Here is a 12,761-nt window from a genome sequence, read left to right on the forward strand (position 1 = left end):
ACTCTGAGGGGGAAGTGCCTCAGGCTCTGGGGGACAGGCTTCAAAGCTAGGGCTCCAGGCAAGATTGGGAAAAAGGAGAGGAGCCATTTCTCCTCAGGTAACACCCCCATCCCCCTACCTCCGCCCCCCACCTCACCAAAAAAAAAAAAAAAAAAAAAAAAATGGAGTACGAGGATGAAGAGAAGGGGCTTCTCCTAAAGAAGAAAAGACTTCTTGCTGGGTCACTGAGCTTGCAGGGCGCCAGGCTTATCCCCTAAAAGGCAGCCCCAAGACCCGGGTTGGGGGGTATGGGAGTAGGAATGTTGCCTTGCTGACCTTCACCTCTGGGAAGAAACCTAGGCCTGGCTCTTGGGGAGGAAGAAGCAGATGGGGACTCCTCTGCTAGGCATCGGCCCCTATTCCCTCACGTCAAACCTCTGGGCTACTGAAGGGGTCCCCAGCTTGGCAGGCTGTGGCTATCTGTGACTTCCGGATGCCAGCCTCCCTTCACTCGCTAACTGGGTGCCAGGGTCCAGCCACGGTGCTGGGCATGGGACAGGGGCTGCCACCCTGGGGGCTTAGGGCCCACCTCTTTCCCTCCTCTTTTGGCACGATGGGGAGGGAACAGCAGAAGGGCAAAGCCGTGCTCCAGGCCGCTCTCCTTTTCGCTCTGGTTCTACCTCTGTCACATCTCCATTCTGGTCTTTACCCCTTTGTCCCTCTCTCTAAAGCTGTCTTGACCTCCCGCTCCTGTTCCGGTCCCTTTCTCGGCCCCTAGGAAGACAGAGTTGGCCAGGCCCCGAGATAAGCGCAGCGGTTAGGTAAGGAGCCCAAACCTTTTGAAGGCCGGCGCTTGCACAAGGAGTAGCGGGGCCCAGCGGAGGGAACCGGCCGGCGGGGCGGGGCGGGGCCGGGCCCGTCGGGGGAGGGCTGAGGGGAGGCGGGGCCCGCGCTGCGCGACCCGAGCCTCGGACGGCGCGGCGGGCACCGGGAGCGGACGGCGGCCGCGTAGTGAGGTGAGGACCCCCGCGCCCACGGGCCCCTGCTTCCCAGACTCCTCCCCGTCCCCTCCTCGAGGGCCCTGTCCGCGCCGGCGGCCCTCCCCCGCCCCCCTCCCCGCCGTGACTCGCCCCTCCCTCCGGTGGCCCGGCCTCTGCCCCCTCCCTCCTCAACCCCCTCCTTCGTCGCAGCCCGCGCTGCCCCGCGCTGCCCGGCCCGCCCCCGGCACTCCTGCCCCGCGCACCTCCGGGTTTCCAGTCCCGTGCCCTCGGGCTGGATCTGAGTCACTGGGAAACTGGGCTCTGAGTCAGGCCCTAACTAGCTTGGGTACGGGGGCCCAGCTGCGGAGAGGCAGAAAGGCCAGAACTGATGCTGGGGCGAGAGAGAGTCCTGGTCAGGACCCCATGGGGAGAAAGTGTGTGAGAAGCTAACAGGCAGAGGCAGAGAGACAGAAATCTGGAGTCACATACACCTAAAGGTCTAGTTAAAATTGGAGACTCAGGCAAGGAGAGGCTTGATGACAGAGCAAAAGAAGGAGGGGAACAAAGATGGATTTAGATAGAGGCAGTGACCGATAGAGTGGGGTAGAGAAAGGGACAAGCAGAGAGAAAACTCTGAGACAGGTCCAGAGAATAGACCAGGGTCAGGGTCGGGATGGCCGAACGGGACAGAGCCTCAAAGACTTGAGCCCAAAGGCACGGGAAAGGGAAAGGGAAAGCTCAGAGGAAGAAGATTTGGAGAAAGCAGAGGTAGGGGGATGTCATTTCACACTCTTGAGTCGCTATAGGGAGGGTGCTCACGTGTGCATGCATGTGTGTGAACATGCTTCAGGTTGGTGGAGAGTGAAGACCCTGGAGTACCCCTGGCCTCTGGGCCCTCCTCTTTCCAGCCCAATTCTCCACCCTATCCCCATTCCCCAGGTGGCCTGTTTCCACGGCCAGGACCCCACTTGCTGAAACTAGTTAGGGCTCTCTGGGCAGCCTGTCCAAGGCAGACAGGATGTGGGGGCGGCCAGGGCTGGAGGGACAGGAAGGAAGTCTGAGCAGAGACAATAGGTGGAAGGGGAGGAGGAACTGGGAATGACCAGGATTAGGATGGCCGAGCTTGTACCTCAGTTCTGAAAACCAGGGGGGTGGAATCTCCACCTCTTCCCTCCTCTTGTGCCACAGCTGCCCCTGTACCCACCTTAGGCCACGTAATGAGGCCCCTCTTCCCACCATCCCTTTCCATCCTGCCCCCGCAGGCTTCTGTCATCTTGTCCCATGCTGACTTGGTTGAATGCAATAAAGCAGAGGCAGAGCTTTGATCCAGACCTAGGGTGGTCAGGAGCGTGGGGGCCAACACTTCCACCAATTTGTTGTGAGCCTGGGGCAAGCCTCTTCCCTTCTCTGAGCCTCAGTGTCCTCATCTGCAAATGAAGAGATTCCTCTATAATAAGAAAGCCCTTTCTGATGTTCTGGGACGGCTCTTCCTCCAGATTGCCGGCCACTGGTCATTTTTCTTTGGAGGAAGACAAGTCTGGTACCTACCCCCTGTCCAGGCCTCAGACTTTGGGACAGGGAGGGGGAATCTCAGCCTGAGCCCTTCCTTCACCCTGCCGCTCCCCCCAGCAATGGCCTGAGCCCCCATGGCTGCCCCTCAGGACCTGGACATCGCTGTGTGGCTGGCCACGGTGCACCTGGAGCAGTATGCAGACACGTTCCGAAGGCATGGCCTGGCTACAGCGGGTGCAGCCCGGGGCCTGGGCCACGAGGAGCTGAGGCAGTTGGGTGTCAGCGCCACAGGTCACCGGAAACGCATTCTGCGCCTGCTGCAGGCAGGTGCTGCAGAGGGCTCCCTGGATTCCCAGTTGGACAGTGCCATGGAGCCATCCCCCAGCCTGGCCCCCCAAGCCCAGCCCCCCAAGCCTGTGCCTAAGCCCAGGACAGTATTTGGTGGACTCAGTGGCCCCACCACCACCCAAAGACCTGGAGTGAGCCCAACCCTCTGGAAACCAGAAGTGTCCAGGAGCCCGGAGTCCAGCCCAAGTTCCCCTCCTCTCCCCACCTCCTCCTCTGAGCAGACTTCAGCCTTGAATACTGTGGAAATGATGCCAAATGCCATCTACTTTGGCCTGGACTTAAGAGGCGGGGCACAGACAGCCCAGGACATGTGAGTGGGGCTGGCTTCCTTGGGATCCAGTGCTGGGTGGGGGCAAGAAGGTGCAGGACATGAGGGTTTCTCCTCTCTCCTCTCTCCCTTAATGATCACTAGACCTTTTCCCTCAGGACCCCAGACAGCTCCCAGGCAGCTGCCCCCACCCCTGCCCTCAGGCCCACAGCAGGCACAGGTAGGTGGGTTATCATGGGTTGGGGGGAGAGAGACAGGTCCCTTCAGGACCCATACATTCCCACCTGACCTCCTCTTCCTTGTCTCTCCCATTACTCCCCCTGCCAGTACATATCATGGACCCTGGCTGCCTGTACTATGGTGTCCAGCCCGTGGGGGTCCCAGGGCCACCTGACAGAAGAGAAGGCAGAGGTGTCTGTCAGGACCGGGTTGAACACAGGTGAGTAGTCAGTAGGGTGGTGATGGCAGGAAGAGAGAAGCTTGAGGAGCAGTCTGGTGGTGGCTATGGATCCAGTTATTCATCAAATGTGTATTGAGTGTCCACTGTGTGCCAGCCAGGTACTCAAGATATAGAAGGACTATGGCAGACCCAGTACCCCCCTCAAGCCTCTTGTGACTCAAGGGCAGACAGGAACTGAAACAAGTAGACAAACAGATGGATATATAATTTACAATACGGAGAAATGCTTTTCTTGCTTTCATTTAACAAATCTTTATTGAGCATCTACTGCATCCCAGATGTTGTAGGTATTTGGGATAGATCAGAAATCCTTGTCCGTGTGGGGAGTCAAATAAAAATAAGTATAATAAATAAGTTACATCATATGTTAAAAGGTATTAAATACCATGGGAAAAAAAAGAGCAGGGTAAGAAGGCTGGGATGGAGTGAGGAGAAATGGGCTATAATTTTTCATTAAGAGTTGCCAGAGTGTTTTCAAATGACACTTGAGCAAAATGAAGGGTGTGAGAGAGTTAATCATGACAGTGTCTGGGATAAGTGTCCCAGGCAGGGGAGTGGCTAGAATAGAGGCTTCCAGGTAGACCCAGGAGTGGTGACAAGGCCAGTGGGGCTGGGGTATAGTGGCCAGGGCAGGAAGAGTGGGAGGAAATGATGTCAGAGAGGTAAAAAGAATCAGATCAGGTAGGACCTTTTGGGGACTTTCGCTTTGACTCTAAGTGAAATGGGAAGCCACTGGAAGGGTTTTGAATACATTTTTAAGAATCCCTCTGGTTGCTGTGTTGGGAATGGTCAGTAGGAGCAAAAGCAGAAGTAGAGAGACCAGATATGAGGTTATTGCAGTAATCTAGATGAGACATCTCAGACTAAGTCATAGTGGAGATGGCAAGATGTGGTTGGATATGGGTTATATTTTGAAGGCAAACTGTCATGTGAGAGACATTGACACTTGGGGTGTGAGAGAAAAGAGCAGTCAAGAATGACCTCAAAGATTTTAGTCTGAGCTGCACTGTCCAGTGTGGTAGCCACTAGCCACACGTGCTTACTGAACACATGAAATGTGGCTAGTCTGGAGTAAGATGTGCTGTAACTATAAAACTACCAAATTTGAAAGACTTAGCATGAAAAAAAAATCAGTACTGGATGAATATGACAGAAGTAGACATAAATTATCTTACTTTTTATATGGATGACATAGTAAAATGTTAATATGTTGGGTATGTGGGATTAAATAAAATATAATTAGTTTTACTTGTTTCTTTTTATTTTTTAATGTGGCTACTAGAAAATCGAAAATTACGTATGTGGTTTGCACAGTGACCTCTGTTGGACAGTGCTGTTTGAGCAACTGAAAGTTCCTGGAGTTGCTCTGATCTGACATGGGGAAACTGCACAAAGCAGGGGGTGGTGGGGAGATCAGGAGCTCCATTTTGGATGTGCTGAATTTGAGGTATATATTATAAACCCAAGAAGAGATGACAAATAGACCATTGAATATACAAGCCTGGAGTCTGGGGGAGAGGTCTGAGCTGGAGATCTAAATTTGTGAGTTTACAGCATCTACATGGGTGTATATAGCTGTGAGTGAGTGTCGATAGAGCAGAGGACCAAGATCAGAGTCCTAGCATACTTATCAATATCAAGAGGTTTGGGAGAAGAGGAAGAACCAGAAAAACAGACTAAAAAGAAATGAGTAGTAAAGGAGAAGGAAAACCAGAAGAGTGTGATGTCATAGGAGCCAAGTGAAGATAGGAGGAGGGGGAGGTCAACAGTTCAAATGCTGCCAGGAGGTCAAGAAAGACAAGGACTGAGAATTGGCTTCTGGAATTGGCAACATAGAGGTCACTGGGGACCTTGACAAGAGGTAAAGGTGAAAGCCAGATCAAAATGGTCTCAAGAGATAACAGAAGGAGTTGGAAGGTACAGATGACATTTTTGAATTTTTCTGCATAGAAGAGCACAGGGTTGAGTGGTTGTTACAGTGGAAGTGGAGTTAAGAAATGTTTTTTGTAGGAGGCAGTGTTACATATGTTTATAGATGGATTGCAGGGATCTGGTAGAGAGGGAGAATTAGTTGCTGTCGGGGAGAGGAAGGGGAGACAGTCTGGAGCAACATCCTGTGTAGGTGAGAGGTTGGTGCACAGAGGAGGGACTGGTTTCAAACAGGGATGTTTATGACAGCAGCAGAAGGAATGTAAAAAATGTGTGAAATTGGGTAGATGAGGCACTGGGAGTTTGTGGGGGTTCTTAACTGATTGCTTAAGTAAGCAATTTAAGTAAGTGTTTCTCACTTAAGTAAGAAACAAATAGGGTAGAGTAATGGTTTTCAACCTTAGCTGCACTATAGTCTGGGAACTTTTTTTTTTTTTTTTAGTTTATTGATTTTGAGAGAGAGAGAGAGAGCACACAAGTGGGGAAGGGGCAGGGAGAGAATCCCAAGCAGATTCTGCACCACCAGCACAGATCCCTATGTGGGGCTCCAACTCATGAACCAAAACGGAGATCATGATCTGAGCCCAAGTCGGATGCTTAATGAACTGAGCTACCCAGGCAACCCAGCCTGGGGAACTTTTAGAAATAAACATTCATGAGCCCACTCCCAGATGATCAAACTTAAATGTCTAGGATGGGGGCCATATACTGGTATTTTAAGGTTTCCCAAGTGACTTTGTGCTACTGAGGTTAAGGACTCCTGGAAAGTGACAGAGAATAATAGAGGACTTCCTGGGAAGATGGCATAAGCAAAGACCTAAGGGCTGAGATAAAGCAGCCCAGGGAAGCATGTTCTGGGCAGAAGGAACAGCATGTGCAAAGACTCTGAAAGAGGGAAGAGAAGGTGGCTAAACTGTAGTAAGCAAAGGCAAGGGTGATATAAAAGGAGGTCAGGGGATTGGGTGTGGGTCTCATTGTACAAGGTCTTACAGCCCGTTTTAAGGGATTTGGATTTATCCCAACTGCAAATGAGAAGTTATGCAGGATTTCATTGAGGGAAGGGGTGGTGGAGGATAGTGAAATGATCTCATTTGCATTACATTTTTTTTTTAATGTTTATTTTTGAGAGAGAGACAGAGACAGAGCGTGAACGGGGGAGGAGCAGAGAGAGAGGGAGACACAGAATCTGAAGCAGGCTCCAGGCTCTGAGCTGTCAGCACAGAGCCCAACGCGGGGCTCAAATTCACAAACTGTGAGATCATGACGGGAGCTGAAGTTGGACGCTTAACCAACTGAGCCAGCCATGTGGCACCCTTTTTTTAAAAAATTTTTTTAATGTTTATTTATTTATTTATTTTTCAACGTTTTTTATTTATTTTTGGGACAGAGAGAGACAGAGCATGAACGGGGGAGGGGCAGAGAGAGAGGGAGACACAGAATCGGAAACAGGCTCCAGGCTCCGAGCCATCAGCCCAGAGCCTGACGCGGGGCTCGAACTCACGGACCGCGAGATCATGACCTGGCTGAAGTCGGACGCTTAACCGACTGCGCCACCCAGGCGCCCCTAATGTTTATTTATTTTTGAGAGAGAGACAGACAGACAGACCGTGAGCAGGGGAGGAGCAGAGAAAGGTCAATTGCATTTTTAAAGGAGTGCTCTGGTAGTGATGGCAAGTGAGGTCCAAGGGAGGGCAGGAGTGGAAGCAGGTGACCAGTTAGGTAATTCATATCACCCTGGTGAGAACTCATGGGAATTTGGTCCAGGGAGAGAAAGTCAAGCATTTTTGGAGAGAGAACCAAAAAGACTTATTGATTAGATATCAGCAACTGTGGCAGAAAGCCAGCTACACAGCCTTTCCCCAACTTTTCTACCAAGTAATACTAATGGCAAAGGAGAGGGACTGAAATTTTTCCAGTAAAAAATCCAAGTGTGCTCAGGGAAAAGGCTCTATGATAATCTTTTGGGTTCCCAACATCCCCATTTCCCTGTTTGAAAAGTGATCCAGTACCTTCCAAACATTCTACGAAGTGCTGTGGGTGGGGGTGTCTAGGGACCAGGGTCTAATATATGTTCTCTCTTGCCCCACATAAGGCTCAGCAGACAGGATCTGGAAGCACGGGAGGATGCTGGCTATGCTAGCCTTGAGCTGCCTGGGGATTCTACCCTCTCACTGCCCACCCTGGACATGGAGATGAATGATGACCTCATTTCACCCTATGCCAGCTTCTCATCCACAGCAGACCGCCCCACGCCCCTGCTCAGCGGCTGGCTAGACAAGCTCTCCCCTCAGGGGTGGGGCTACTGGGGAGGGAAAGGGAGGGTAGGGAGGGAGAAGAGGGAAGAGGGAGGCTGGGTGGTGGTGGTGGGTCAGGTCCCAGGTACTCCCAGACCCTAGGAACCCTCAGGATACAGCCTCCACCACTCACTCATCTTGGCCCCTGCCTTCCCCAGAAACTACGTTTTCCAGAGGCGCTTTGTGCAGTTCAACGGCAGGAGTCTGATGTACTTTGGCAATGATAAGGTGGGGGTCTGGGAGATGCTATGTTGGGCCTAGGGAAAGAGAAAGGGAAGGGGAGGGTTGAGAAAGGCTTCGGACTGCAAGATGGGAAGCCCAGGTCGGGGGGGGGGGGGGGGCGGGGGGAGGCGGTCACCACACGACTGATGTCAGCATCTAAAGTAGCTAGGTTAGCAGCTGTACCCCACTGCTTGTGGAATGAATGCCGATCTCATTAAAAGTTGGCGCTGGCTCCAGGGTCAGCACACATGGTTGAATTGCTGTCCCTTTGGGTCACTGGGCTGTCTCTCCAGGATCCCTTCCCCAAGGGTGTGATCCCTCTGACTGCCATTGAGATGACCCGCAGCAGCAAGGATAACAAGTTCCAGGTCATCACTGGCCAGAGGGTGTTTGTGTTTCGCACAGAGAGCGAGGGTGAGAAGCAGGGCCCTACTGTGTCAGGGTGGGGGGCAGGGAAGCCATGTGAGCACACAGCTGCTGGCTAACCTGCTTCTCTGTCCCCCACCAGCCCAGCGGGACACCTGGTGCTCCACACTGCAATCCTGCCTGAGGGAGCAGCGCCTCCTGGGCCATCCCCGGCCCGCTCAGCCACCCCGACCCCTCCGCACAGGCATGCTAGAACTTCGTGGACACAAGGCCAAGGTTTTTGCTGCTTTGAGCCCTGGAGAGCTTGCCCTGTACAAGAGTGAGCAGGTGAGAAGGGCCTGGCCGAGGCCAAGGAGCCTGGCCTAGCCCATTCTGGTGCCTCATTGAACCTGTTCCAACCCCCACAATCCCACCAGGCCTTTTCTTCCGGCATCGGGATCTGCTTCATTGAACTGCAAGGATGCAGCGTCAGGGAGACCAAGAGTCGCAGTTTTGATCTGCTCACGCCCCATCGCTGCTTCAGGTGGGGCCCAGACTGGCAGGAGGCAGGGACTGGGGAGAGACTTTTTTTTTTTAAGTTTATTATTTATTTTGAGAGAGAGAGAGAAAGGGCGGGGGGGGGGGGGAGAGAAAGTGTGAGTGGGGGGAGGGGCAGAGAGAGAGAGAGAGAGAGAGAGAGAGAGAATCCCAAGCAGGCTCTGCACTCTTGAACCCACAAACAGGGAGGTCATGACCTAAGCAAAGACAGACACTTAACAGACTGAGCCACCCAGGCACCCCTGGGGGAGAGACTTTTGAAGGAGACCCAGGGCAGGTAGAGGACTAGAGGCCTCTTCAGTAGGATGTCAGTGGGTGTGCACTGATGGAATTCCAGTGATCAGGGTCAAGGTCTCAGGATGGTCTGGGCTGGCCCAGAAGTGGCCTGCAGGGCTTCCTGCAGGAATGGCTAGTGAGATGGGACAGGTAGGAGGGGGTATCCATGCCCACAGACTGGCTGTCCACCCCTCAGCTTCACAGCCGAGTCTGGGGGTGCTCGGCAGAGCTGGGCGGCCGCTCTGCAGGAAGCAGTAACCGAGACCCTGTCTGACTACGAGGTGGCTGAGAAAATCTGGTCCAATCGGGCAAACCGGCACTGTGCGGACTGTGGCGCCTCCCGCCCAGACTGGGCTGCTGTCAACCTCGGGGTGGTCATCTGCAAGCAGTGTGCAGGTGAGGGCTGGGGCCTTTAGCTAAAACAGGGAGAGGGAGCGGGGGCTGAGGCTGGAGGTTCTGGGTATCTATGCCACATACCCTTCATACCCTAACAGGTCAGCACCGGGCCCTGGGTTCTGGGATCTCCAAAGTACAGAGCCTGAAGCTGGACACAAGTGTGTGGAGTAATGAGATAGTGCAGGTGAGGAGTCTGAAGAGGGAAAAAGTGGGGAAGATGGAAGAAAAGCATCCATAAAAGGCTGTGGGCCCAGCTTGAGGGCAGGATTGAAATGTCTGACGACTCGAGTTCCTGTCAGTTGCCTCTGCCCTTTGTCATCCTACAGTTGTTCATTGTCCTGGGAAATGATCGTGCCAATCGCTTCTGGGCAGGGGCATTACCCCCAGGTGAGGGGCTGCATCCAGATACAAGCCCTGGCCCCCGGGGAGAGTTCATTTCCCGGAAGTACCGACTGGGTCTCTTCCGGAAGCCCCACCCTCAGTATCTAGATCATGGCCAGCTTCTCCAGGTAGGAGGGACAGGTTGGGGCTGATGGAGGAGGGCAGTCTCTGAGTTGAAATGCCTAGACTTGGCGTGGGGTTGGGGCTGTTTCTGATGACTGGAGGACTGTCCCCACACTGTCAGGTTGGGTCTTGGGGCTGATAGAGGCCCTTCCCCTTCTGTAGGCACTGTGTGCAGCTGTGACAGGACCCAATCTGCTGAAGAACATGACCCAGCTCCTCTGTGTTGAGGCCTCTGAGGGCGAGGAGTCCTGGTCCCCCTCAGCACCTGATGGCAGCTTCTCTGGTCTCCTGCTCCCAGGTAATCCCCAGAAGGACCTCCTTTCTCATCCCCTAAGAATTCTCAACCCTGACCCGTGCCTTGATTGTTCCAGGGAGCCCCATGTACCCTTTTACTCATCCCATCACAATGGCCCAGTTTGGGTAGTTTCCCAACCTTCTAGATCCTCTGGGTCCTATATCCTGAAGTCATGAAATGATCAATGGCAGCCACTGCCTGGAATGGATCTGGATGTTTGAGGTGTTAGTGCTGGTGAACCCCTGACAAGGTCAACCCATAAAGGAGATCTCATGTTCCTGGGGAAGTCTGATCAAAGAAACAGTCATCTAATGATGCTTCTCTCCAGGGGTCAGGCCAGAGGGGCTGTGACACTTATAGGATGGCCCATGCTTAGAGGTTTCCACCCTGGGCTGACTGGGTGAATGGATGGCTGGTTGGGAGAGGCAGTGGGCAAGGGCTGGTGTCTTGCTTCCTACTACCATCTTTACTAATCTGGGTAGTAAGGGGTCCAGCCCCACTGGGCTTGACTTGGCCATGCTGCCAGTGGAGTTGGGTCCCACTGTCTTCCTCAGTCTGATCCTTTTCCTGATGACTCAGGCCATCCCATTGCACTGCACTGAACTGACCACTTCTCCTTCCCCTTGCAGACCCTTCCCCTGGCGTGTACAATGAGGTGGTGGTACCTGCCACTTACAGCAGCTTCCTGTACTGTGGTCCCATCAGCAACAAAGCTGGACCCCCACCTCCTCGCAGGGGCCGGGATGGTGAGAGGCGAGCCGAGGGTGGGGGGAGATGGGGCAGAAACTGGGATGAGCAAGGTGTACCGCAGAGGGGCGGGAAGGGCAAGTAGGGCCACACCCTGGAGTGGGCTAGGTGCTGGGAGTAAGAGAGGGACCATGCCTGGGGGCAGCACTGGGTGATAGATGAGAGCGTGTGCTGTGAAGTCAGACTGCCTGGGCCAAATCCCAGCTCTGCTACTTCCTACTAATGTGACTTGGGCAAACTACTCAAACTCTGGGCCTCAGTTTCCCTACCTGCAAAGAGGACTGAAGATGATACCCACCTCATAGTGTTGTTGTAAAGATTACGTGAGATCATACACAGGCAGAGGGTTTGGCATAGAAAGAATAAATATGGGAAATGGGAATTATGACGGTAGGGACAGACATCTTCTGCCTGCTGACCATCAGCCTCCCCCTTAGCTCCCCCCCGAATGTGGTGCGTGCTGAGAGCAGCTCTGGAAATGTTTGTGTCAGAAAGCAGCCCTGAACCCCTCAGCCTCATCCAGCCCCAAGATGTTGTATGTCTGGGTGTGAGTCCCCCACCCACTGACCCAAGTGACCTTGACAGGTAACCACACCCCTCGACAGGTAACCACACCCCATGCTCCCTGCACTCCCCCTTTGCCCTTTGTGATCCTGAGCCTGCCAGCCCCTCTTGGTCCCCATTCTCCTTAACCTCACTTTCTTTCTAGATTCCCCTTTTCCTTTGAGCTCATCCTCACTGGGGGGAGGATCCAGCATTTTGGCACAGATGGAGCTGACAGTCTGGAGGCCTGGACCAGTGCTGTGGGCAAGGTGAGCCATCTGAGACCTCCTCCCTAACAGCCCATGGTTTCCCTGTCCCCAGCTGTCCCCATCATGCCCTCTCCTGTTCCTACAGCCACCCCTACCACATCCACCTTCATTAACAGCTGTGCTAGGACCAGTGTTAGGCACTGCCCACTCAATAGCTCATTTAACTTTCACAACAACCCTGAGAGGAAAGGATTATCAGTATTTCACATACAGGGAAACAGAGTTACACAGGTTATGAAGTCATTTGATCAAGGTCACAGAGCTAGGAGGCAGCAGAGCCCAGGATTGAAAACAGGCCTTTGTCTCCAAAGCTCATGGCTTGAACTTCATTGTGCAGGCCTTCTTCCCAAGGAAAGGCTGCCTCTAACTCCCACTTCCCCCTTCCCCAAGTTCTCCCAGTGCACAGGTGAGGCTGCCTTTATGAGACCCAGCGTCTCCATTCCCAGGCAAGCTGGTCTCTCTGTCCTGCACCCTCTCCCTGCAATTAAAAGTTCGGGCCCTAGGGGTTCCTGGGTGGCTCAGTCAGTTGAGCATTGACTTTGTCTCGGGTCATGATCTCTCTCCATTCATGAGTTTGAGTCTCACATTGAGCTCGCTGCTGTCAGTGCAGAGCCCCCTTTGGACCCTCTGTCTCCCTCTCTCTGCCCCTCCCCAACTTGCGCTCTTTCAAAAATAAATGAATATTAAAAAAAAAGCTCAGGCCCTAAAGTCAGATATCCTGGGATCTGAGTCCTCCAACTTTCAGCCTTGTGAGCTTTTCCATACAGATAGAGTGGCTCTAAAAGATGCTCCCCTTGGCGTTGAGGATTAAGTGACATGTGAGACCCGCGCTGCTT

General features: G+C 53.3%; 1 protein-coding gene across 6 annotated transcripts in view; it reads left to right on the forward strand.

Annotated features, from left to right (window-relative positions):
* ARAP3 (ArfGAP with RhoGAP domain, ankyrin repeat and PH domain 3) overlaps window positions 1-12,761 on the forward strand; it is a 25,342-nt gene continuing 12,581 nt past the window's right edge. For 3 of the 6 annotated variants that reach the window (XM_019424498.2, XM_019424502.2, XM_019424503.2), the window contains exons 1-17: window positions 1-97; window positions 711-800; window positions 2,456-3,129; window positions 3,246-3,307; window positions 3,415-3,526; window positions 7,569-7,769; window positions 7,929-7,998; window positions 8,286-8,406; window positions 8,501-8,685; window positions 8,775-8,881; window positions 9,368-9,567; window positions 9,666-9,751; window positions 9,894-10,076; window positions 10,234-10,369; window positions 10,996-11,112; window positions 11,551-11,698; window positions 11,823-11,925. In XM_019424498.2, the coding sequence (XP_019280043.2) occupies window positions 2,606-3,129; window positions 3,246-3,307; window positions 3,415-3,526; window positions 7,569-7,769; window positions 7,929-7,998; window positions 8,286-8,406; window positions 8,501-8,685; window positions 8,775-8,881; window positions 9,368-9,567; window positions 9,666-9,751; window positions 9,894-10,076; window positions 10,234-10,369; window positions 10,996-11,112; window positions 11,551-11,698; window positions 11,823-11,925 (2,355 nt within the window). In that variant the 5' untranslated portion in view covers window positions 1-97; window positions 711-800; window positions 2,456-2,605. Of the gene's footprint in view, window positions 98-710; window positions 801-897; window positions 996-1,200; window positions 3,130-3,245; window positions 3,308-3,414; window positions 3,527-7,568; window positions 7,770-7,928; window positions 7,999-8,285; window positions 8,407-8,500; window positions 8,686-8,774; window positions 8,882-9,367; window positions 9,568-9,665; window positions 9,752-9,893; window positions 10,077-10,233; window positions 10,370-10,995; window positions 11,113-11,550; window positions 11,699-11,822; window positions 11,926-12,761 lie in introns of those variants that run through there. The other 3 variants (XM_019424501.2, XM_019424499.2, XM_019424500.2) reach the window with 3 other exon arrangements.

Source organism: Panthera pardus, unplaced genomic scaffold (genome assembly GCF_024362965.1).
Source record: "Panthera pardus isolate Hobbes unplaced genomic scaffold, ASM2436296v1 HiC_scaffold_2, whole genome shotgun sequence".
Lineage (NCBI taxonomy): Eukaryota > Metazoa > Chordata > Mammalia > Carnivora > Felidae > Panthera > Panthera pardus.